This window comes from Capra hircus, chromosome 1 (genome assembly GCF_001704415.2).
Source record: "Capra hircus breed San Clemente chromosome 1, ASM170441v1, whole genome shotgun sequence".
NCBI lineage: Eukaryota > Metazoa > Chordata > Mammalia > Artiodactyla > Bovidae > Capra > Capra hircus.
Genome location: NC_030808.1, coordinates 146,873,084 through 146,898,070, shown reverse-complemented (window position 1 = coordinate 146,898,070; position 24,987 = coordinate 146,873,084). Strand labels below are relative to the sequence as shown.

General features: G+C 48.4%; 1 protein-coding gene across 1 annotated transcript in view; it reads left to right on the top strand.

Annotated features, from left to right (window-relative positions):
* The window catches only part of RUNX1 (runt related transcription factor 1), a 99,841-nt gene extending 75,984 nt beyond the window's left edge, over nucleotides 1-23,857 (top strand). The window contains exons 6-7 of the mRNA XM_018052603.1: nucleotides 16,423-16,584; nucleotides 22,793-23,857. Of these exons, the coding sequence (XP_017908092.1) occupies nucleotides 16,423-16,584; nucleotides 22,793-23,268 (638 nt within the window). The 3' untranslated portion in view covers nucleotides 23,269-23,857. The remainder of the gene's footprint in view (nucleotides 1-16,422; nucleotides 16,585-22,792) is intronic.

Below are 24,987 nucleotides of genomic sequence, written 5' to 3'. Positions count from 1 at the left end.
CCGACCTCACTGCCACCCCCTCGTCACCTGCATTCTGTCGCCTCGCCCACCCCCCATTCAGAGGTCCCCGTGTCTGCTCCTTCTCCAGCAGCATCCACACATAGATCCCTCTGGGTTCCAGCACTTTTCAAATCCGTTCTTCCAAGCTTCACTTTTTTACCTTGATAGCCGATCTTACCTTCCCACCCCTGATCACAGCCTCTTGCCCACACTGATCCACTGACTGACCTCAGGGGCCCAGGTCCCCAAATATTGAAACCTTTTCACTACCATCCGTGGAGTGCCTCCCTCTGTGTCTGATAGGACTACGGAAGTCCGGTTAACCCCCCTGCCCCCAGACCCCATTTTCACGGTCACATTATAGTTTCCAGCTGGTGGACGGAGGACCTCCAACACATCTATCTGGTCTCTGTCTGAAAAAAGAGTCCTGAAATGTGGACCAGCGGCCGGAAAGGCGTTTGCCACACGCCTTATCAATCTTGCTTTTCACTTCTGTCTCTTCTCCTTCGGTCCCTCAGTTCCAATCAAGGGGAAAGCACTTTGGACATGCTGTTGAGACTGGTTTGCTGGGGTTTTGTTTTGTTTTGTTTTCAGTGCCGTCAGGAAGTTCCTGTTTATTGCAAAGGTGGTTCATTTCCAAAGACATTACAGAGCAAAGCAGCTAGCTCTAGGATGATTTCTTGGTGCCTTTTTTTCAGGGTGGTACACAATACCAAAAAAAATAAACCAATGGGAGAGAGTCAGTGAACACAAAGGGAGATGTTATAATAGGCTTTTGTTGGTACTTGCAATTTCTTGTTGAAAAACAGAGCAAAGACCCTGAGGTGCTGAGGTGCGGACAGAAGCCTGATGTTATCGGGCCCCTAGAAATCCTGCCTGGAGTCCAGTGGCAGGCAGGATCCAGAACTCAAAAAGACAGAGGCAACTGGTCTTGCTCAGTACAAACGGTGCTTTTAGTCTGTCGTAAACAGCCTGTGCCCCAGGGCTCAAATCCTTCAAAAGTTTGCCTAGGTAATTGCGTTTCATTGCCGTCTGGCATGTGCTCGTCTGTCTAATCTGGAGGTTCAGACAGCCAGGCCAAAGCTTGCGAGACTGCAGGAGAACGAGCCCGTGAATTTAATCCACTTGAAAGACAGACTGATACAAGTGCGCCTAATTCATTATTTTAAGTGATGGCAGCAGAAGAGGGTATGGCACTTTCCATAGCGGGGTTTAAAGTCAGAACGCTGGTCGCAGCCACTTGGCAGTGGAAGGCTATTAGGAGAAAAGGCAGAACCCGGGTGACCGTGTGAGTTTTACTGCAGACTCCGGGCTTCTGGAAGCCTGCCTCTCCCGCGCCCACCCCCAAAACACCGCAGGGTCGAGGGACGGGATACTTCGAAGGGGGAATGGTATCCTCCCTACCTAATTTTGAGTTGCATTATTCATGAATTCACAGCAGCAGCGACAGATTTCCACTTCCACTTGAGATCTGGGGTTGTCTGGGCTTCGTTTCAGAATGGAAGGGAGATGTAAATGGAGTCAGGACTTCCTAGCCAGCCCCACAAAGCTCAGATCTCAGATCTGTAAGCAGGAAAACGTAGCCCTCCCCAGCATACAAAGAGCACTGTACTTGGGGACTATTTCCGTGTGTGTGTATATGTATCTGTTTGTTTGTTAAGCTTAGACCGGCTTCTTTGTTCTGTCAGTGTCTGGTAACTAGATGCAGGGTAGGGGCAGCTGGCTGCAACCATCAACAGCCCTCCACCAGCACCCAGCAAATCTGTCCCCACCCTGCCACTAACCTGCTGCGGGGGACAGAGGGGGCCATCTCACCTCGCCACGCCTCGGTTTCCTCCGACGGCAGAGGGTTGGGGGCTGGCTCACAAAGGCTCAAGGTTGCTTTCTGCTCTGTTACCCCCTGAGATGTTGGAATGAAACCTTAGACATGCAGAGAGATCTGCATCGTTATCTGGTTACGTGTGACTCATGCCCGGGGAGCCCGGGGGAGGCAAGTGCCAGCCTGTCCCCTTCCCCAGGTGGCACGGCTGACCATCAGCTTGGGAGGAGTGGTTTTGTCAGTCGTGCACACCAGCGGCTCACCCGGGGCTCGGCACACCAGACATCCGAGACCAGGTGCCAGGCCATGACACTGTGTGCAAAGCAGCCGTCCCCAACTCTGGCACGCTGGCCACAGCGTGATGGCAGACGAACGGCCTCCAGCCACTGCTGGGTTCCCAGAAGGGATCCAGAAGGTGCCTTGTTGCTTCACACCCCTCAGTTCCACGTGTACTCAGCCCAGGGCTTGTGCTGCATTAAAACTCTCTGAGTCTGGGGGCACTCTGGAAGTCACAGCATTCTGGTGTGTCATCGTGGTTGGACACTGGGGAGGTGCGTGCCTACACTGGGCTGGGTTTTCCTGAAGCACCGCTGGCATTTGGGGCCGGGTCATCCCCTGCTGTGGGGGGTGGGGTGGGGTGAGGGGCGTCCTGTGCCCTGGGGGATGTTAAATACAACCCCCTGGTCTTCACCCATGCAATGCCAACAGCATCCCCCTTACCCGAGTGGCAACAACCAAAAACAACTCCAGACGCTGTCTGGTGTCCCCTGGAGGAGACACCGCCCCTGTTGAGACCCCTCTGGGAAACTCACAAGAGTTCAGTTGTTCCACCAGGATGTTAAGGTCAGTGTCGACCACAGATGGCAGCTGCTTGGACCTCAGGAGTAAATCCACGTTGACCCTTAACTTTTGCAGGCCAGGGTCATCCCTGTTCTCTGGGGTCAACCCTGTTCTCTGGGGTCATCCTTGTTGCTGAGCAAGAATGTCTAATGGTCTGCTGTCTCAGACTTGGCTTTTAATTTTTTCTTAAAAAAAAAAAAAAGTCTTCTTTTTAGTCCAAGTCACTAAAAACCTGCTGCCTCTCCGAGGAAGTCTTCCTTGACCTTGAAAATCAAAGCGGTTCTCTGGAGGGAGGTTTCCCACTGCCAGGCCCATGGTATCATCTTTCTCAGGGTGACCTCATCTATCAAAGTATGAAGGTTGTATTTGAAATGCCATTTACTTTCTCTAAGTCAATACGTGAAGCTGTGGCTCTTTAGATCATCAGAGGGCTGCTTATTACCAAGAGTTTTTGTGCGTGTGGATGTGTCAGGTTTTAAATCCAGGTCTGCGCTGCAGTTTAAAAGGAATTCCAGCAGATTTCTGTTTGCCTTTCTGAATCAGAGTTTGGGGTGATGGTCCTCTGTGAGCGCAAATTGCCCCCAGATGAGTCTGACTTTATTAGGCTGCGTCCTTTGTTCAGAGCACCAGGGATGAGCTTGTGAAAACGCTGGCAGCTCTTATCTTCAAAGGCCTCCTCCCTGCCGCAGAACTCCACCTCGGCAACCTGTGCTATTCATCTGTTGCCGTCCCAATTAGTTCACATCAAGGTCAGTTCTTCGGGGTGTGCAGAAACGGCTGGAGGCTTAAGTGAGCCGGTTCCTCTCGTGCGGGTCTCGCGGCCGGTGGGGTGGGATGGGGAGATGGCAGGGCAGGGGCGCGGAGGCAGGGAGAGTCGTGGGCTCCCACAGAGGAAGCCGACAGGGATGCCCCCGGCTCAAGAGCCGAAGACACCTAGATATATTCTGGCTTATGGAACTGCCACCAGGTGACCAGACAGCTCAGCTTCTTCCTTCCCACTTGCTGCCCTGCTGGAAAATGTCTTGAGTAGTTAGCAATTTTCAAAAAACCAAGAGAAGCATAAAAGGAGCCATTTCTTGGGCAGGGAGGGGGTGGTGGGGTTCTTTGTGTATGGAGAAACCTCGTGTTTTAAGATGTCTAATAAAACGTTCCTCCTCCCGAAAGATGTTTACGGACGGGGAACCAGAGCTGGTGGGTCTGGAAGGGCGTCCTGTTCCAGGATGAAAGCGGGATGCTGGGGTCAGGACGGCCAGTCCTGTGTTCGCCCCGAGGTTAGCAAATGAAAAGGTGGGAGTCTGGGAATCGCAGTGCCTCCTGTCTCCAGCGTGGAGAGGATAGGCTGCCTCCATGTGCCATCGCTGCAGGCACAGCAGGGCAGAGGGAGGAGGGTCAGGGGTTGGCAGTGCCCTGGAAGCGGGGAGAAATGCATCGTTCTGTACGTCCCAAGACTCTCCCAGCGCGTAGTGGACCGGCAGTGTTGGAGGAGATGGGACGGGCAGGAACCATACAGTGCCGGGCTGGTCCTCAGGCAGGTGTGGGGTGTCCCCCGCAAAAGGACACTATAGGGGTACAGACGGGGGGGTGCCCCGAGTGGTCCAACCCCCCTAGTCCTACGGCTGGGATTCCCAGGAGCCTGGGCTGATGTGTGGGAAAGGGAAAGGTTTGAGTGTGTGGAATCACTGGGACTGGCTGGCGGGGACAGGAGGGGAGGACGGGAGAACGCTGGGCTCAGGGCCCGCTGCCTTGGCCGGTGAGCGTACGTGGGAGGGTGAGGCCCCCCCACTGCTCGGGGCTTCCCCGCACTTCCCTTATCTTCTGTGGGGACATTTTTCTGGCTGGGAGCTTGGAATGGAAGCTCTTAAAGAGCCATTGCCATGAGCCCAAGTCCTAGCCCCGCCTAAAGGGAAGAACCTCACATCCTTAATGGGCATCCCCTGCTTTCTGGATTCTGTGCGGTGATGGGTACCCTCAGTGGCATGGCCTGGGGGTAGGCTGGTGCTCCAGTGGGAGCATTTTTCACCTGGGACCTCAGGGCCAAGGCTGAGGCAGGTTTCATCCTCCTCCTCCCTCTGGTGGGACCGTGCGGGTCCTCTCTGGACGCGGAATCTTCCTCTGAATGGACAGGGAGTGAAGACTTCAGTTCAGTCGCTCAGTCGTGTCCAACTCTTTGCAACCCCATGGACTGCAGCATGCCAGGCCTCCCTGTCCATCACCAACTCCCGGAGCTTGCTCAAACTCACATCCATTGAGTCGGTGATGCCATCCAACCATCTCATCCTCTGTTGTCCCCTTCTCCTCCTGCCTTCAATCTTTCCCAGCATCAGGGTCTTTTCCGATGAGTCAGTTCTTCGCATCAGGTGGCCAAAGTACTGGAGTTTCAGCTTGCTTACTGGGAGCCAGATACTGCATGAGCAACGATGAGGTTGGAATCCCATCTCCTCTTTCCAGAATGCCCACCCACCACAGGTTGGGGGGAATCTTGGTCTCCCGTGGCTTAAGCTGCTTGCCTCAGCACACAGGGAGTGAGGAGAGAGCCAGGGGCTCAGCCTACATCTCTCAGAACCTCCCTCCAAGCCCTGCCCTTGTTGCAGGCCCTTTCTCCCCAAGGGGCAGCTTGTGGACAGGGTCCCAACACCGAAAATGTCTGGAGCCACTCGGACCAAAGGCAAGTTCAGCGTCTTTCATGCTGTGGTTCGCCCTTCTCTAGATGGTCTTCATTGTGCTCTTTTTTTTTCCCATTCATGTGAGTTCTGGTTTTATTGGGATGCTGTGCTACTGGTTCAAGTCAGAGTGTCTGGTGTCAAATTCATTCGGGATGCACCAGGGGCCACGTCACCTGAGAGCACAAGATGCAGAGGACGCCTGAACAGGCTTCGAGCCACTCTCAGAATGCGTGTCTGCCACTCTCAGACAGCCCAGAGCAGGCGTGTGTTTGGCAAGATGGATTTTTATTGTGACTTTACAACAAATGGGCTTCCCTGGTGGCTCAGCTGGTAAGGAACCAGCCTGCCATGCGGGAGACCTGGGTTCGATCCCTGGGTTTGGGAAGATTCCCTGGAGAAGGGAAAGGCTACCCACTCCAGTATTCTGGCCTGGAGAATTCCATGGGCTGTATAGTCCATGGGGTTGCAAAGAGTCAGACACAACGGAGCAGCTTTCACTTACAACAAATACATAAATCTCATGATAATAGTAAAATTCGTCAAAAGGGTCTAACTTTTTACAAAGCCGCAGGAGTGCTAAAAGTGAAAAGTTCACCACGGAGCAGGATGCGGGTGGGACCTGAGGCAGCCAGGCAGCCAGGCCTGCAAAGTGGCCTCCCGAGGACCTGCTGTGCACCGTGTCTCCTGCGCCTTAAGCGCGTCCTCCAGTACCAAAAATTCACGGTCACCTTCTGGACCCCAGGTCCCATGGACAACATCACTTTTTTTTTCTTGCCTGCTGCCACCTTGAGGCATTTCAAGGACCCTGGATCTGCCCAGGGGACGCCTGTTACTGTATCTACTTCATGGGAGAGGCCCTGCTGCCTCCCTGAAAGTCCTGTAGGTCCCCTCTCCCCACCCTTATCCACAAGGGACTGCAGCTTGGTTCTGACAGCCTCACGCCCTGGGCCACGGAATGAAAGACTGTCAAACCTGCACAGTCCTCTTTGTAGCATGTGCTGCCCTCAGTAGAATGATCCTTCATCAAATTCCATTTTTTTTAGTGGTCCTGGGGGTTCCCTAGGGGCCCAGTGGTGAAGAATTCACCTGCAGTGCAGAAGACATGGGTTCGATCCCTGGGTCTGGCAAGTCCCCTGGAGGAGGGCATGGGAACCCACTCCAGTATTCTTGCCTGGAGAATCCCATGGACAGAGGAGCCTAGCGGGCTACAGTCCATGGGGTTGCAAAGAGTTGGACACAACTGAGTGACTAAACAGTCCTGGGGGGTGCTGTGCATCTCCTGCACGTGGCTTCCCACGTTAGGTGTCAGGAATTTGGCTCCTATGAGGAAGGGTCCTCATTTACCCACGGGTGGAGGGCGGGCAGACACTCAGCCCCAAGCTAGAAGCTGCTTGAGATCTCCCAGCCTCCCCCCGGCTCATCCCTTTCAGGACCAGTGAAGGGGGCGAAGTTGCTGGAGATGAGTGGTTGGGAGTGGAGAGATACCTTTACCCTCCACGTTCTGAGATTTTTTTTTTGTTGGAAGAGACAAGACATGGAGGAGTGGACAGAAATTAGCAGGGCGGAGTGATTTGAATGTGCCTGTGATGGCCTGGCCCTACCGGAATTTACCAGCCCATCTGCACAATCAGTTCAGGCCTGGAAAGTGTGGGGGGGAGGAGTCGGGGGTGGGGGGGAGCGCAGCAGAGGTTCAGAAAGTGAGGGTGCAGAAAAATCTTTGGTGAGAAAAGTCTGGTGAGATGTCTGCAACGGATGCTTGTCTGGCAGTGTCCAGGGAAATAATTTGTCTGCCAGGCAGGGGAACATGGCTGACGGCAGAAGGTGCCTTCCTTTCCCTTGGGACCAAGGTCCCTCCAGCCATGTGACCTGAAGGCTACCGTCCCTCCGATGCAGGGGACAGTGCGGGCAGAGAATCGGGTGTTATCCAGACCCTTGTCTCTTCTAGAAGCCAGTGGCTTATCCCCTGAGCCCTGCCTCGGAGACGACGGTGCCTGTGTCCAGAGCCTTTTTCCAGACATGGCTCAGACTGTGATCTGGCCGAGGGGAGCGGCCTCGTGGCAAAGGCTTGGACAGTTTCCCCTGGGAACTGTCTGGCAGGTCTAATGAGGAATGGCTCTTTGCGTTTATAGAGCGCCTTTCATCTGCGGCGCTCAAAGCTGCCCCACAAACAGTAATTAACTCTCAACACCTGTGAGGCAGGTGAGTCTGGTCAGCCCCATTTGCAGAGATGAGGAAACAAGAGGTTTGAGAGGCTGTGCTGAGCCACAGCAGGAGCTGGGGGTAGCTCTGGGTAAGGACCAGCATGCTAGACTCCCAGCGCCCTGACCACAACGTCGGGAAGCCTCTCCCTGCTGGGGAGACATCCCCGCTCCCGAGTCTGGGATCCGAAGGCAATGAGGGAGTAGGGATGAGACCACAACATGGCTCCCTTCTGCCCTCCAGTAGGCAGCCTGCCACCTCCTGGGCCCGCCAGTCAGCTACGAGGATGGGTCCTGGCCTTTAAAATGCAGCATCCTCAGGCGGGTCTCTGCCCCCGCTTGGGGCCGCATGTGTCCCTACCGAGTGATTGCTGGAACCAAGGATGCTACGAGCTGTACATGACTAACCAAGGAGTCTGTGGCCAGAGGGGGCAAATAAATGGTGGGCAGATCCTTGGAGCTGTTCCGTAGCTTCTTATTCCAGCACCCAGAGCTGGCGGGGACCGATTCACGTTACCAGGGCCTTTCACTGATAGCAGCGCCAGGCCGATCGGTGTCTCCGCCTGGGCGCATGTGTAGGGGCCGCCATGCCTGCCTGCTGTGCCACCTGCATTGTAGAGACCAGATGAAACAGGGCTTCAGATGGATGGCTGGACATTTCAGGAAATGCCTCTTTCGTAGCAGAGCCTGACCTGGCTCTGAGGGTGGCACTGGAGCCTCTGGGAGTGCCCCCTTTTGTTCCCAGGAGAGCCTGCATCTACCATCCAGGGGTCCCAGACAGGGAGAATGCCAGTGAGCCATCACCGGGGCTCGCCCTGACACATCGCCCTGGAAACTGACTCACATCTCTGAGTCCTGAGTCACATCCTGTTGTGTGTGCTGAGGCACCCAGAAGGGCATTACACCAGCTGCCCGTGGCTGAGGTGAACTTGGAGGGCACCCTGGGAACTGCCCTTCTGCCTCCCAAGCTGAAAAGGGGGTGCGGCGGTGGTGGGGAGATCCTCTAGGGAAAAACCCGGCACCACCCTGAGGGTTTATATGTTCACCACGTTGGCTTGGCTCTTTTAAAAATAGACACTGGGGCCCTGGCATGTACACAACTGTCTGGTCTTTGTTTTAAGTGGCTCTGAAAGGTGACTGAAAGATCACGTCTTTAAAGAGGCCAGCAAGATAGCCAAGGAAAGGGCCTTCTAACTCTAACCAGCAACAGGGCCTCAATCAACTTTCTCCTGGCCCATTGGAAAGCCAGGTTTTGAGGGTGCCCATAGACAGACTGAGTGTTCAGAGACCCAGGAGGCATCTCTGGCTATCCTCTCCTGTTGCCCTCCAGGAACATGAGGACAAAGTAGGACTTTTTTTTTTTCTTCTTCTTCTTCACAGAGAGTAAGAGTTTTATTTTTAATTGGAGTGTAGCTGCTTTACAGTGCTGTCAGTTTCTACTGTACAGTAAAGTGAATCAGCTATACTTAAATCCCCCACTCTCCTTCCCATCTGACTGCAAGGACATCAAAGCAGTCTATCCTAAAGGAAATCAGTCCTGAATATTCACTGGAAGGACTGACACTGAAGCTGAAGCTCCAATACTTTGACCACCTGATGGGAAGAGCTGACTCATTGGAAAAGACCCTGATGCTGGGAAAGATCAAAGGCAGGCGGGAGAAGGGGATGACAGAGGATGAGATGGTTGGATGGCATCACCGACTCGATGGACATGAGTTTGAGTAAACTCTGGGAGCTGGTGATGGACAGGGAGGCCCTGGTGTGCTGCAGTCCATGGGGTCGCAGAGTCGGACATGACTGAGCGACTGAACTGAACTAAACTTCCCCTTTAGGTCACACAGAGCACAGATTACAGTTCCCTACAGTAGGTTCCCATCAGCTATTTTATACACAGTGTCAATAGTGTCGATATACACAGTATATATATGCCAACCCCAATCTCCCAGTTCATCCCAGCCAGCCCCCTGGCCCCCTTTGGTGTCCATACAGTTGTTCTCTACATCTCTGTCTCTATTTCTGCTTTGCAAGTAAGATCATCTATACCATTTTTCTAGATTCCACATATATACATTGCCGCTGCTGCTGCTGCTAAGTCGCTTCAGTCGTGTCCGACTCTGTGCGACCTCATACATGGCAGCCCACCAGGCTCTCCCGTCCTTGGGATTCTCAAGGCAAGAACACTGGAGTGGGTTACCACTTCCTTCCCCAATGCATGAAAGTGAAAAGGGAAAGTGAAGTCACTCAGTCGTGTCCGACTCTTCGCGACCCCATGGACTGCAGCCCCCCAGGCTCCTCCATCCATGGGATTTTCCTGGCAAGAGTACTGGAGTGGGGTGCCATGGCCATCTCCGACATATATGTGTTAACTTCTGATATTTGTTTTTCTCTTTCTAACGCATGCACTTCACTGTGTATGACAGCCTCCAGGTTTAAACTCTTCAAAAATCTTCTCTAGTTTCCTAAGGTGGAAGCTTCTTGGTTCTGAATCATTCTTCTTTTCTAATAAATGCATTAAAATGCGATAAATTTCCCTCTAAGCACTGCTCTCGCTGCATCACAAATTGTGATGTTGGATTTTCATTTAGTTCAAAATATTTCTCTTGAGACTTATTTGACCCGTGGGTTATTTAGAAGTGTGTTGTTGAAACTCCAAGTATTTGGGGGATTTTCTAGCTGTCTTCCTGTCACTGACATTTTAGTTTAAATCTTTGTGGCCTGAGAGTGGACCCCTCTATGATTTCCATTCTTTTCTATTTGTTTAAGGTGTGTTTTATGGTATATCTTGTGGGGCATGTTCCCTGTGAGCGTGAAAAGAATGTGTATTCTGCTACTGTCAGATGGAGTTTTCAAAAGATGTTGATCGATAGCACTCTGCATCAACTGTACCCCAACTTTCTGCCTGCTTGATCTATCAGTTACTGAAAGAGGGCTGTGAGGATTTCGGCTGTAACTGTCTTTTTCTCTTTCTTGCTGTAGTCTTATCAGTTTGAATCTCATGTCTTTGGACATTCTGTTGTTAGGCACACACATACTAAGGATTCTTATGTTTTCCTAGACATAACATTTTTTCATCATGTAACTCCCCTTTATTTTATGGAATTATAGTTGATTTACAATGTTGTGTTAATTTCTGCTGTAGAGAAAAGTGATTCAGTATATAACTTTTTCATGCAATTCTCCTCTTTATCTCTTGAAATTTTCCTTCTTCTGAGGTCAGTTTTATACAAAATTAATACAGATGCTCTGGCTTTGATTAGTAGTAGCCCAGTCTTTTCCCTATCCCTTTACTTTCAGCCTGAGGCTTTATATTTAGTTTCCTTGTAGACAACACATAGTTTTGTTTTTAATCTGCTCTGACAATCTCCTTCAGTTGACACATGCATTAGACCGTTCATATTTAAAGGGATCACTGGTATCACTGAATCAACATGGATCATGTTTGTAATTGTTTTATATTGGTTGTACCTGTTCTTTTTTTTTTTTTTTTTTTTTTTTTTTTGCCTCTTTTTAGGCCTTCTCTGGCTTTAACTGAGCATTTTATATGATTCCATTCCATTTTATCTCTGCTTTTGGTATATCAGTTATACTTTAAAAATGTTTTTAGTGATTGTCCTCAAGTCTGAAAAATACATGTGTAGTGAATGGAAGTCACCATCAAATAACACAAGACCACTTCTTCCTTCCAACTTCTGTAATTCATGTCACTTACCCGTATCTTACAACCACCTGACACATTACTATTATCACTTTAAACAGTTATCCTTCAGATCAGTTAAGAATACGAAAAGTAAGACTTCATCTTCATTTATTCTTCCATTCTTTATGTAGATCCAAGTTTCTTATTTTCCTTTTCCCTGAAGAATTTTTTTTACCATTATCTGCAAGGCAGTTCTGCTAGATAAATTAGCTCAGTTTTTGTTTGTCAGAGAATGGCTTTATTTCTCCTTCATTTTTGAAGGAAATTTTGTTGAATATAGAATTCTAGGTTGGTAGCTTTTTTCTTTCAACATTTTATTTACAACACACTGTTTTTGCTTGCATCATTTCTGGAGCAAAGTCTGAAGTAATTCTTACCAATGTTCGACCCTGGGTAAGGTGCTCCCACCCACATTTCCTTTTTGGTTTCTTTCAAGATTTTCTCTTTGTCTTTTTTTTTTTTTTTTTTTTGTAGTTTCAATATATGCCTAGATGTAAATTATTTGGTATTTATTTTGCTTAATTGGTGTTCTCTGAGTTACCTGGATCTGTGGTTTGGTGGATGTCATTAATTCTGGCAGGTTCACAAATATCCCTTCCACTCTGCTTTCTTCTCATTTTCCTTCTGATATTTCTATTACACATATATTACACATATTTGAAAAATTTCCCAAAGTTTGTGGATATTCTGATTTTTGCTTCTGTTTTTCTTTTTTATCTTTACCTTATAGTTTGGTAAATAGGGCTTCCCTTGTGGCTTAGTTGGTAAAGAATCCACCTGCAATGCGGGAGACCTGGGTTCAATCCCTGGGTTGGGAAGATCCCCTGGAGAAGGGAAAGGCTACCCACTCCAGTGTCCTGGCTTAGGGGTTGCAAAGAGTTGGACAGGACTGAGCGACTTTCACACTTTCACTTTCCTGATAGATGGAGAAGTTTCTATTGACATATTTTCAATTTCATTGAAATTCTTTTCTCACTCATGTCCAGGCTGTCGAGCCCATCAAAGGTATTTCTCATTTCTGGAACTTCCTTTTGCATCTTAGAATTTCTTCCCTGCTTACCTTACCCATCTGTTTTTGCATGCTGTCTTCTTCAATGAAACTGAAAATATGTCAATAGAAACAGTGGCCGTAATCAAGCAAAAATGTTCACTGGCGACATGAATGAATGAGGAAGTGAGGAATGCCATGAACCTAAGAGTGAATGAATGAAGTAACTCAGCATGATGATTAAGACAATAAGAAAGAGACTCTCTAGGCATCATACAGGTCTGGGACCTTCACTAATATCAGACTCTAAGTTCCAATGGGGCAGTGACATAACTGGTCTTACTGACAAATTAACACGTGTATTAATAGTAAGTTTCAAAAAACTTGTTCATTTTGGTGGATTGACCTATCAAAGGCACTCCCTTTGAGAACAAGCAGCACCTCTCTGAAGACTGGCAGACAGTGGTTCTCTTCCTCAGCCTATGACTTTCTTTTCTCTATAACCATCTTACCCCCATCCCACTTCCCCTTCCTGGAATGCACATATTTATTATTACAAGCACTGTTCTTCACCTCACATGCCCACCTTATTCTTCCCTTACTCTGATTTACATACAAGCAGACAGCATGCTAAGTCATTTCAGTCATGTCCAACTCTTTGCGACCCTATGGACTGTGGCCCACCAGGCTCCTGTCCATGGGATTCTCCAGGCAGAATTCTGCACTGGGTTGCCATGCCCTCCTCCAGGGGATCTTCCCCAGCCAGGAATCAAACCTGCGTCTCTTGTGTCTCCTGCATTGGCAGGTGGGTTCTTTACCGTTGGCAGTACCTAGGAAGCTCCAGGGAGGTACTGTTTGGGGCCTGTTTGAATTAAGATCCTGCACTGTCACCATTGGAAGGGGCTTAGCGATCATCTCCTTTCAGAGATGAGAATAAGAAAGTGTAAGCATGTGATCCAGGGCCATCACACAGACAGGCTAGAGGCCACTTCTCCTGCCTCCAGCCCAGGGCTCAGGTGCCCAGAGCACTGTCATTTCCATACTTGTCTTCATGTATTCATGTTGGCCCCATCACAGCAAGAATGTTAACTCAATGGTAAACTCACCATAAACCATATTATTGGCCTTTCGTTTTGTTTTCATTACTAGTCCATGTAACATTTAGAAGAAAACACGTAAAACTCCCGACATGAGAAGCTCGCCATCACCACCTTCTGGCCCACCACTGCCAATGAAGCCGAACACAGTTCACTGTGGTCGCAGATATGAAAACTGATCAGGGGCTTCCAGTACTGCCCATCCATTCCCCACTCCCACCCCACTCCCAGCACTGAAAGGCTGAGTTGTGGTGTGAACTCAGAAGATGTTGAATTTGAAACCCTGTGTTAAAAAAAAAAAATCACAGAACCTGGACTTTAATCATAAAGATTATTTTACCAAAGCATATTTTTAAAAGGCTGTGAAACATTATGCAACGTTTGCATGGTTTAATTATGAGTTTAGAAAAGCCTAGCACAACTTTTTCACTACAGTAAAACATGACAGAGCATGAATCATGGCATAATACTTTATGCTTACTGTGGTTTTAGACGTGGGGTTAGGGGTGCTGGGCTGTCTACACAACAGGGCATGAATTACTGTACCGCAATTCACACCCAGAGGGCTTTATGACAATTATAAAACCTCTTTTGTTTGCTTTTTAAATGATTAAAATATTTGAGTACCATATATATTCACTTAGTAAATACGTATATATCCAGGACATACACACGGCTTAATAGAAAATATCTGAGGGTATAATTTTTATTTTCACTTGAAGCAAAATCCTTGTAGCAATATGGGAATATCAAACAATCTGTTGCTATTTGTTTTCAATTACTGCAAGCACTGTTTGCTCTAAGATTATGCAGGATCTGCGACTGTGGTTGAGCACTTATTTTCCACTGAGCCTGGAGTGGACCAGTACTTTATTCCTTGCCATCCCCTCCCCTCCGATTCTCTCAAATTCAAATGGAAATAAAGACCTTTCTTTAACATTAGGTTTCAAAGATTCTAAATTATTTCCCCAGGTTTTTCAACATTCAAAATTAAAAGGTCAGGATTTTTTTTTTTATTTTAATCGGAGGATAATTGCCTTACAGCGTTGTATTGGTTTCTGCCATAAGACAACGTGGATTAGTCCCCCTCCGCCCCATCACACTCCACACAGAGCACTCGGCTCAGCTCCTTGTGTTGCACACCAACTTCACACTGGCTGTGTCTTTTACACGTGGTGATGGACACATTTCAACGCTGCTTTCTCAGTCCATCCCACCCTCTCCTTCCCCCACTGTGTCCACAGATCCGTTCTCTGTGTCTCTGTTCCTACCCTACAAATAGGGTTCATCACTGCCCTTTTTCTGGATCCCATATATATGCGTTATTAATACAACGCCTCTGACTTTCTTCACTCTGTGTAACAGGCTCTAGCTTCATCCACCTCACGAGAACTGATCAGATTCGTTCTAGGCCAGTGACTTCAAAGAAAAGAAAGAAGTCGATCAGTATGAGAGGAACCAGGGCAAGGACTGTCAGGAGAAGAGTAAGGATAAGAAGGTAGACTCGAGTCCCCAAATGCCTCATTCTGTCCTCCACTGTGACAGTTTCAAAGGCATTAAAGACGAGGGAAAAGTTAACTGCTGCAAGTGAAAAGCCCCAGCATTCTGCCCCCTCAGCAAGTGAGGGAGCAGAAGCAGACACTGTTTAATGAGGAGTAATCATTTCTTTTTTTTTTTTTTCTTTCTTTTTTTTTTTTTTTTTAATTTTAAAATCTTTAATTCTTACATGCGTTCCCAAACATGAACCCCCCTCCCACCATTTCTTTATGTGACGACGCACACAGAGCTTAGCAGCTGGCATTTCCCTCAGGAACTTTGCTCTTTCTGTATTTACTCCCAGCACCCTGAATGCGCGGCTGTAAAGACCCCTGGGAAGCAGTGTTGTTTGCTGTCACCTTTGTCCACCAAGAAGGTGCGACACAAAGAGAAAACTAATGTTTGATCCTAAGACGGAAATATAAAGCTCTCCCGTGGTGGGACAGTGGTCAGTTTTTTTAATTTTCTTACACAGTTGATCTAAGAATAGAAAGGAATTTTTTTTTTTCTTCCTCCTTTTCATCTGCAAACAGTATGATGCTTTTGAAAACCAAGATGTCTATGACTTCTGGAGTCAAATTTACAAAATCCTTTTTACCTAAACCTTCTGAAGTCAGATTTTTGTCTCTTCTCTACCCCAGAAAGGCCTCTTTTAATGGCAGTCTATAAAATACTTGCTCAACATTCTGCTCTTTAAAAGTTGCAAACCTGAGGTCTTAACAGCAGCAACAAAAATTACAAGACATCTCTGTTAGTCTGGGATGACAGAACCAGCTCTGCACTGCCGGGTTTGTGAAGCAGTGATCAGGCCTTGCTGCCAGTTTCTCAGCCAGACTTTCCTATCAATTATCCCTGGGACAGAGATCACCTGTACAGAAAACATTAAACAGCCATAGAATAGTCTTGTCCAAGGTGCCAAAAAAAGACCCAAACCCTTGCATTCTTTTCTGCTGAGTATAGAGATGGGTGACGACCTGATGATGACTGTAATTATTGGTAAACCTGGGCAGTCAGTGTGTACAGCAGGTCAACAGTTTGAATATTAACACTTCCACCTGGAAAGCGTAACCAGCTCCTCTCATCGTTGTGTGTGTGTGTGCTCAGTTACTCAGTCGTGTTCAACTCTTCATGACCCTGTGGACTGTAGCCCGCCAGGCTGCTCTGTCCGTGGGATTCTCCAGGCAAGAATACTGGAGTGGGTTGCCCTGCCCTCCTCCAGAGGATCTTCCTCACCCAGAGATGGAACCCATGTCTCCTGCATCTCCAGCTCTGGCAGGCAGATTCTTTACTACTGAGCCACCTGGGCTGGTGAGGTTACATAAAACCTTTGAAGGAATAATTAGCAAAAGAAAATCTTCAAGAGTTAAACATAAATTATGTATCAGTATCATTTGGGGGGGCAGTATCATCACAAAAGCAAATACTTGGGACTTAAGGAAGCTTACTAAACACTGGTAAGTAGGCCACAAACATGTCTAAGAGTTCAACAAAGATAGCTGTTTGTTTTTTCTTTTTTACCAAATGCGTTCGTTTTTCAAATCCTGCCCCCTTCCATGCATCACTGACCTCCCCGATTCTCTGCAGATACGAGGCAGATCCAGCCGTCCCCACCGTGGTCCTACGATCAGTCCTACCAGTACCTGGGATCCATCGCCTCTCCCTCTGTCCACCCAGCCACACCCATCTCGCCTGGGCGGGCCAGCGGCATGACAACCCTCTCAGCCGAGCTTTCCAGTCGACTTTCAAGTAAGATGCTTAAAATATACTCTTTGAAGTCTGGCTGCTGTGGAAGTATCTGGAGGCCAGACAAGATGCATGAAGGCAGGAGAGGGGGCAGTCATTTTTAACTGGACACAATGTGATTAAACACAACGCTGTCTGTCTCTTAAGTCTCACACCCATGCACTGATTTTCCTTGACATTCAGAGGCAGAGATTATGGATATGGAGGTAGAAGCAGCTTGGAAAAAGTGGATTCCTTGGGCCTTTTGGGGTGCTCACCTTTATCTGGCAAGCAAGGGTGGGAGCTGAATGATCAGTAATAGAAAAGGCCCAAGTAATCAGCTTCTGGAGTTCAGATGGGATGCTCCATGTTGCGGTGGCAAGCTCGCACAGGTCACGTGAATGGCGTGCTGGGGCACATGTGCAAAGGGATGCAGACCTACCCCAGTGGGACACTTCCAACTAAGAGCTGCTCACACCAGGCCAGAGGAACAGCCTGGAGAGCTCAGGTGTCCTGGCTGGCAAAATTGTTGTTAATACGAGCTCATTAAATATTAGTCATTTAACCTATGGGACCTTTGGGCTTGGCACTCACCTTTGCTCGTGGGCAGGGAAACTGGAGTTACAGAGAAAAATTCCTTTGTTGAAAGCAAAAAGAAGCAACTCCCTGTTTGGGGCTTTGAAATTGGAGCTGGACCAAACTGTGAAAACACTTCAGAGAACTTCAACTTTAGGAGGCCTGCGAACACACTCCTTGTGTGTTGGGGGGAGGGCGGCTGTTCTTGCTTTTCAATTCTGGGGATCAGATTATATCAGATTAAGGGGGCGGGCAAAGGGGCAAAGGCGTCACATCTGTCATTTTCAAGTACTGTGGGATGTTGTGTTCTGCGGACAACTGTGATTACCTGAGGTTTCCACCAAATGCTTTAGCTTCTTCTCAGAGCTTCACAGAATACCTCTCCAGGTCTCAACAGCAGCACTGCTGACCCTTGGGGCCGGATAATTCTTCTCCGTTGCGGGGGGCAGTGCTGTGCGACATCGGGCCTTCATCAGTGTCTCTGGCCTCCAGATGCCAGCAGTACCCCCCGCCCCAGTCATGACAACCAAAACTGACCAGATGCTGCCAGATGTCCCGAGGGCCGACACCGTCCCCCGGTTGAGAACTGTCTTCACTTGTTCTTGGGCATGATAGTGAAATAGGGAAGCCAACTTACTTGCCCAGTTTCCACGTTATTTTCGGCCACTGGTGCCAAGAATTTCATGGCACCTGCTGGGCCCAGGAGTTAAGGGACTGGGGTAGGAATCATGAAGTCCGCTCAGCTTGTTACTACAGCAGCTCTGTTCCTTTGGGACTGGCGGTCTTTTATTGTTTCTTCTTCTTGGTGGCACTATTCTGCCTGCTGGCTATGGCCTACATCTGAAGCAGTGACTCTTTTCCTTGGACATGTCCCTGCTGCAGGTCCTGTCCCTTGGAACGTATATCACAAGTCTTCTGACTTGGTCAGCACCCAGGATCTCCAGCACCTTATCCCTTGGGGCCAGCTGCTCTGCTGACCAGTTCAGAGGGGAGGGTGACTTCTTTTCTTTTTTTTTAATAGGAATGAGTTAACATGTGCCCTCCTCTGTCCCGTCTCACAGTTATACTTCTGAATAGCCTGGACTTCAATTAGCCAGGGAGTCGTGGAAGGGCATTTTTACAGCCCCAGGGTGTGAAGGAGATAAAAGCCAGGTCCCATTTCGGCACTCAAGCCTAACCCTGCTGCTGTCTTGGAGGGTGGACCCAGGAGAATTCCAGGGACGCTTTCACCAGTGGCAGCAGAGAACAGCATGGGAGGCTGCTCTTCAAGTTGGCAGATCTCCCTTTGAGAAATGGAGCCCGGAGTCCAGGCCTGAAGAGTGTCATCTTCCGCCTGGAGGCAGGAGGGGGTTGGGATACTTAGAAGAGGCTGCTTTTGCTTTTTTTTAATGCCTAATCAAGTGAAGTTTTATTTTTTTCTTTTTCTGTTTATTCTTACTTTTGTCACTTCATGTTTTTAATTGAAGGGTAATTGCTTTACCAAACTTTGTGGTGTTTCTGTCATACATCAAGAATCAGTCATAGGTCTACCCATCAATGCTTTGAGAGCCTGTCATAGTTCGCAGCCCACTTTCCTTGAACCCTGCCCCCAGCTAGCTTGGAGCGCCCCAGCCTCACCTGAGCTTCTTTCTGCAGGAGGGACCTGCACTCTGTATCTTTCTTTGCTTTGCAGACAGACTCCACAACTTGTCTGCAAAGAGTTGTCATCTGGAGGTTTTTTCCTTTTCTTTTTAAATAATGTTTAGCTGCCAACCTGGGCGACAGACAGCAAGCATTAATCTGAGTCATTCGAAAGATCCTTTTAAGGCAGCCATTATCTGCTCAGGCTGTTTAATCCTTTGGGGGCAGTGGGAGGGGCCCAGCATAGGGCGGCTTTCATCCACGTCAAGCTGCAGAAGGAAGACTTTTAGCTGTCATGGCAAATATTTAGCCCCATCGGTGGGGCAACATTTCCAACTAAAATACCTATACCGCCTAATCCCCAGATATCCTTCTCTTTTAAAAGCTCCCTGTGATAGTCAGGGGCCCCCACTTCTGCCCACACTGCTCTTGAATAAGGGAGCACCAGGCCAGCTGAAAGGACAAATGAGTTAAGGCCGGGGGCACAGTGAACTGTCCATGACTGGTGGGGCTTGCTTGGGTAGGGGGTGTCAGGCTGGACATAAAAATGAGAACAAGTATTTGAATAGGTCATTTGAATCTGAGCCTAACTCATGGGCCGAAGTTGTTTCATCATCACAATGTGTGTTGTAACAGGATAAACTGGCAAGTTGGATGGTCTTTCATAGTCTGACACTGGTACTCTGTGGGCAGAAGAATCGCAAGCAGCATCTAAGATCTTTCAGACATTCTGCCCACAAGTGAAAGAACTGTTTTCCCCTGACAGCTGAGACCGTAACATCATTCCATTACTTATGTCCGTGACAAATCACGGGCTCACTCGGGATTCCGGTAACTTGCAGCCATCACCAGGTTACCACATAGCAGTTCGAACAGACTGGCAGAGCATGTCCAGACACCGTCGTGAAACAGGGTGACCTTTCATTCATTTTCCAGTGGATTCACCTTTTTGTCTCAGGGCAAATGAAGCAAGAGGAATCATGGGTGGAGTCATTTATTTGTGTCCGGAGTATTGCATCATATGACAACAAATTGATTGTGTTTGCCTAATGCTTCTCCCTGACTATAGAAATCTAACTGGAAAAATGGAGTAAAGCTTCCTGTTAACTCTCAAGCATGTCACGGCTCTCTGTGCGAACACAAACAAGTGACACAGGGCTTGCTCACAGATGGCCCCAGCGGGCAGGGACAAACCCTGTGGAATGGGGTGCGGCCTGGCTTCAGGACGAGCGAGAGAGTGTCCGTGGAAGGGCGGCCCTAGAGCCGCTGTCAGTTTACAGCTTTGTCCCTGCCCACGTCTGACTCGCTTTGAAAAGATTAACAGGACTGTTTGTTTGAAAGTCAGACTCCTGGTTTCCTCATTAGTGGAGAGATTTGCTGCAGACTTTGGTTGTTTCTATAAACTTTAATTACCTCTCTGATGAGGAGTACATCCCCTTATCACAGGCACCCCAAAGTTAGAGAGTGCATTAAGAGGAAGAGGGGAGGGGGAAGAGAGAGAGAATGAGAACACTAGCTCTCCCTGCTGGAATAATAGGCTTGAAATATGAGGAAGTTGATCAACAGCCGAAGCTGTCCAAAAACAGATTAATCCACCCCGGTAGCTTTCCTTTCAGAGCAAGCTTTTGGCTCTGTCAGGTTTCTCTGTGGGCCTAAACACAAAAGGACCCAGGCCACATGCCATCTTGAGCCTGGAGTTATTTTGTATGTTGATTTGAGAACTTACAAATTTTAAACATTCAGTTCTTGCTTCTCCTCTGCTTTGTTGCTGCCTTTTGGGTTTGCTGACATAAAGACTACAGTCCTGGCCTGGTCATTTAATGAATAATTCTGAGGAACAGAAACTCCCCGAGGACACCATCCTACATCGACAGTAGGAATGTTGTCTCATCGGAAGAGCACTTTTGCCCCCCCCCCACCCGGCCTCACCCCTACCCCCAGGGCATTTGGAAGGTCAGGACCTTGTTGGTTGTCCCAGTGGGGGGAGTGAGGGCACTACCGACATCTGGTGGGCACAGGCCAAGGATACTGCCAAACATGCTACCACACACAGACCAGGCCTGCACAGGACAGGCCCACATCACCCCATAGAGCTGGCCCCCAATGTCAACAGTGCCACTGCTGGGAAACTGATCTATAGGATACAGGAAACCTGTCCTGGCACCCAAACCACCACACCCCGCCCCCAAAAAAAGTTCCCAAGGGCAGCCTGTGATTAAGAGAAAGGCAGAAGGATGCAATGAAAGACTGCCAAAGCCTGTCTGTGAAAGGGTAAATGCCTAATCCTAACAAAATGAGTTTTATAGACCAAGCTTTGCCATTGCTGGTAAAACTTCAGCATGTATAAAAATGGAGTAGGTAAGTCAAGGCCCTGTGGCCATTCCTGTTAACAATCAAGTGATGCATATTAGAGAAAAGCATGTGAAATCGAGGCTGTACTGTTTCTAAAACTGTAGAACTAGTCTGAAGGTAGATGTGGAAGAGAAAGAGATTGGTGGTTCATGGACATCCACTCCCAGCCACTACTATGGCATGCATTAGCTTCAGTAATAGGAAACTGCTTATTTTTAACTATTGCAGGCCTATAGAAATGGCAAATTTCTAGGATTCAACCTAAATATTATGTATAACATATTAAAATGTTATTACATGACAGTATCATATTATGTATACGCACATGCTAAGTCTCTTCAGTCGTGTCTGACTCTTTGTGACCCTACAGACTGTAGTCCTGCCAGGCTCCTCTGTCCATGGGATTCCCCAGGCAAGAATACTGGAGTGGATTGCCATGCCGTTCCTCAGGCGATCTTCCCAACCCAGGGATCGCACCCATGTCTCTTACATCTCCTGCATTGGCAGGCGGGTTCTTTACCACTAGCACCACCTGGGAAGCTCTCTTTGGGGGTTATATATATTTATATATATTCTATTAATATTAATCTATTAATGCATCTATTATATTAATAGTTCTTCTAGTGTTATACTGTTTTGTCGTGAAGTGAAGTGAAGTCGCTCAGTCATGTCCGACTCTTTGCGACCCCATGGACTGTAGCCTACCAGGCTCCTCCGTCCGTGGGATTCTCCAGGCAAGAGTGCTGGAGTGGGTTGCCATTTCCTTCTCCAGGAGATCTTCCCAACCCAGGGATCAAACCCAGGTCTCCCGCATTGCAGGCAGATGCTTTACCATCTGAGCCACCAGGGAAGCCACTGTTTTGTCATATATTGTTATAATAAGACATTAATACTGACATATTAATATGTTGATTATATAGAGAGGTGACAAACTTTTTTCTGCAAAGGGCCAGATACTAAATATTGCAGACTTTCTGAGTCCTACAGTCTGGCCCTCCAGTCTCTGCCATGACCACTCTGAAGTGGTGACTTAAAAAGCAGTCATAGTTAATACTTAAAAGAACAAGCGAGGGTCCTTTCAATAAAACTTTATGAACACTGAAATTTAAATTTCATATCATTTTCAAGTCAGGAAAGAGTATTTTGATTTCCACCCCCAACTATTTAGAAAAGTAAAACACATCCTTAAGACTGTGGGCATACAAAAACTGGTAGCAGGTGAATCTGGCAGGTGGGTGTGCAACCTCAGAGTTACAGAAATATTTGTTTATATTAAATCAGTTATATCTAATATGTTTATATTAAGCAAGTATAACTACATATTACATTATATTACAACCTTATTACATTGCATGAGATCATATATTACCTCGGAGAAGGAAACGGCAGCCCACTCCGGTGTTCTTGCCTGAAGAATTCCATGGTCGGAGGAGCCTGGAGGGCTGCAGTCCATGGGGTCGCAAAGAGTCGGACACGACTGAGCGACTCACTCACTCACTCATATATGACCATCTTCATCATACCTGCTCCCTGGACGGCAGCAGCTTTGTGGGAAATTCTCCTGGGCGCTGCTCCCTGGAGGGCAGCAGCTTTGTGGGAAATTCTCCTGGGCGCCAGGTGGGAGAGGGAAAGGGCGTGGCCTCCCTGAACCCTAATCTCACGATATTTCTCACCCACCACACAGCTGCGCCCGACCTGACGGCCTTCGGCGACCCGCGCCAGTTCCCTGCGCTGCCCTCCATCTCCGACCCCCGCATGCACTACCCTGGAGCTTTCACCTACTCCCCGACTCCCGTCACGTCGGGCATCGGCATCGGCATGTCGGCCATGAGCTCGGCCACGCGCTACCACACGTACCTGCCGCCGCCCTACCCCGGCTCGTCGCAGGCACAGGGCGGCCCGTTCCAGGCCAGCTCGCCGTCCTACCACCTGTACTACGGCGCGTCGGCCGGCTCCTACCAGTTCTCCATGGTGGGCGGCGAGCGCTCGCCGCCACGCATCCTGCCGCCCTGCACCAACGCGTCCACTGGCTCGGCGCTGCTCAATCCCAGCCTCCCGAACCAGAGCGACGTAGTGGAGGCTGAGGGCAGCCACAGCAACTCCCCCACCAACATGGCGCCCGCCGCGCGCCTCGAGGAGGCCGTGTGGCGGCCCTACTGAGTGAGGCTGCGCACGCGCGCTCCGTGCGGCCGGACGTCGTCCCGGAGGCGCCCGTCGGGTGCCCAGCGTCGCGTGGTGGCAAAGCCCGCGCCGGCCCCGCGGGGGATGCTCGCCACCTGCCAACTGCCTGCGGTCGCCATCTCTCGCTTCTGAAGTCCGCGCAGTTCGCCGCCGCTGTGGGCCCGTCTCAGATTTTTTTCTTCTAACCTGACGCAACTTGAGGGTGTCCGGTTCACCGCCCTGTGGGCACTTCGTTAAGGCAAACAGGAAGATTCCCGGAGGGAAACTGTGAATGCTTCTGATTTAGCAATGCTGTGAATAAAAGAAAGATTTTATAACTTTGACTTCACTTTTTAACCAAGTCGTTTATTCCAAAGAATATGGAACTTGGGTTGTTTTTTTTTTTTTTTTTTTTTTTTTTTGTGGGGGAAGGGAGGGGCGGGCAGAGATGCAACTCATTCTGTTTGGCATCTAATTCATATTTTTAATTTTCTTTTCCAGCACCTTATAAATTGCAAAATGTGTATTTGCATTTGGGGTGGTTTTTTTTATTTTTATATATATATATAAATTTGAGCTTTGCTTCTTTCTTGCTTTGACAAATGAAAGAAATATGATTCCTTTTTCTGTAAGTTTTATTTAACTTTTCTTTTGGACTTTTGGTGTAGTTGTTTTTTTAAGAAACAGCTGCAGCTTTGGGTCGTTTTCAACTACTGTATTCCCACAAGGAATCCCTAGATATTTATGTATCTTGATGTTTAGACACTTACTTAATGTGTTGATACTTTTTTATTATTTAAATGTGCTTATATTAAGAAAAATATCAAGTACTACATTTTTTGTTTTTGATAGTAGCCAGAGTTAATTGTATCACATTGAAGTAGGTTGGAAAAAAAAAAAAGATGGGTAATGTGATCACTTGGTTATCTAAATATTGTTTACATTAAACTCCCTTTAATGTTAATTCAACGAGTCAGTAGCTAATGCAGCCATGTTTTTATTAGGCTTTTTAGATACTGAGGGTCACTCCAAAGATCTGAAGTATGGAATTTTCTGCTAAGCTCAACAAAGGGTCTCATACCTGACTCCCTCCCTTCAAATCTGGTTCCAGAGGGTTGGGATAGATGCCAATGATTGCACCTCTGAAGAGGATTTATTTTCTGCCTAGGGGGTTTGCTCACTCCATGGCCTCTTAATAATGTTAGACATGCTTTGTAACAGAATGAGTGCAAAGTAAGCTGTGTGGAGGAATGGTATCCACATGGACACCGAATGAATGAATTTAGGGGTTCCTTAATTGCTCCATTCTGGGGTAGGAAGGAGATATCTGAACCCAGAGTTCAGATGTTTGTTTAGCTCCAAGGAGATATTCCTCTTTTGATACTATACCTGTTGGTTGATGCAGAAGAAAGCTTGTGGCTGTCCCCCAAGGCTGGGAGTGGAAGGGACCGGATGCCTTTGACAGCCGAGGTGTCCAGGTCAGTTTTCATAGCGTGGGCCCAGAAGCAGGCCCGAACAAGCCCAATTCCCTCCACCTGCCTCAGTGAAGTCGTGTGGGGAGGGTGTCATCCCACCCGTGCAGGACCCATCCCATGCTGCTCCTTCCCCACCCAGCTTTGTATTGCTCTCACCAACCGAGACCCTACCCTGTAGGGTGTGTGCACTTTTGCTGGTGCATCAGCGTGACAGGAAAAGATTCATGTCACTGCCCATGGCTAC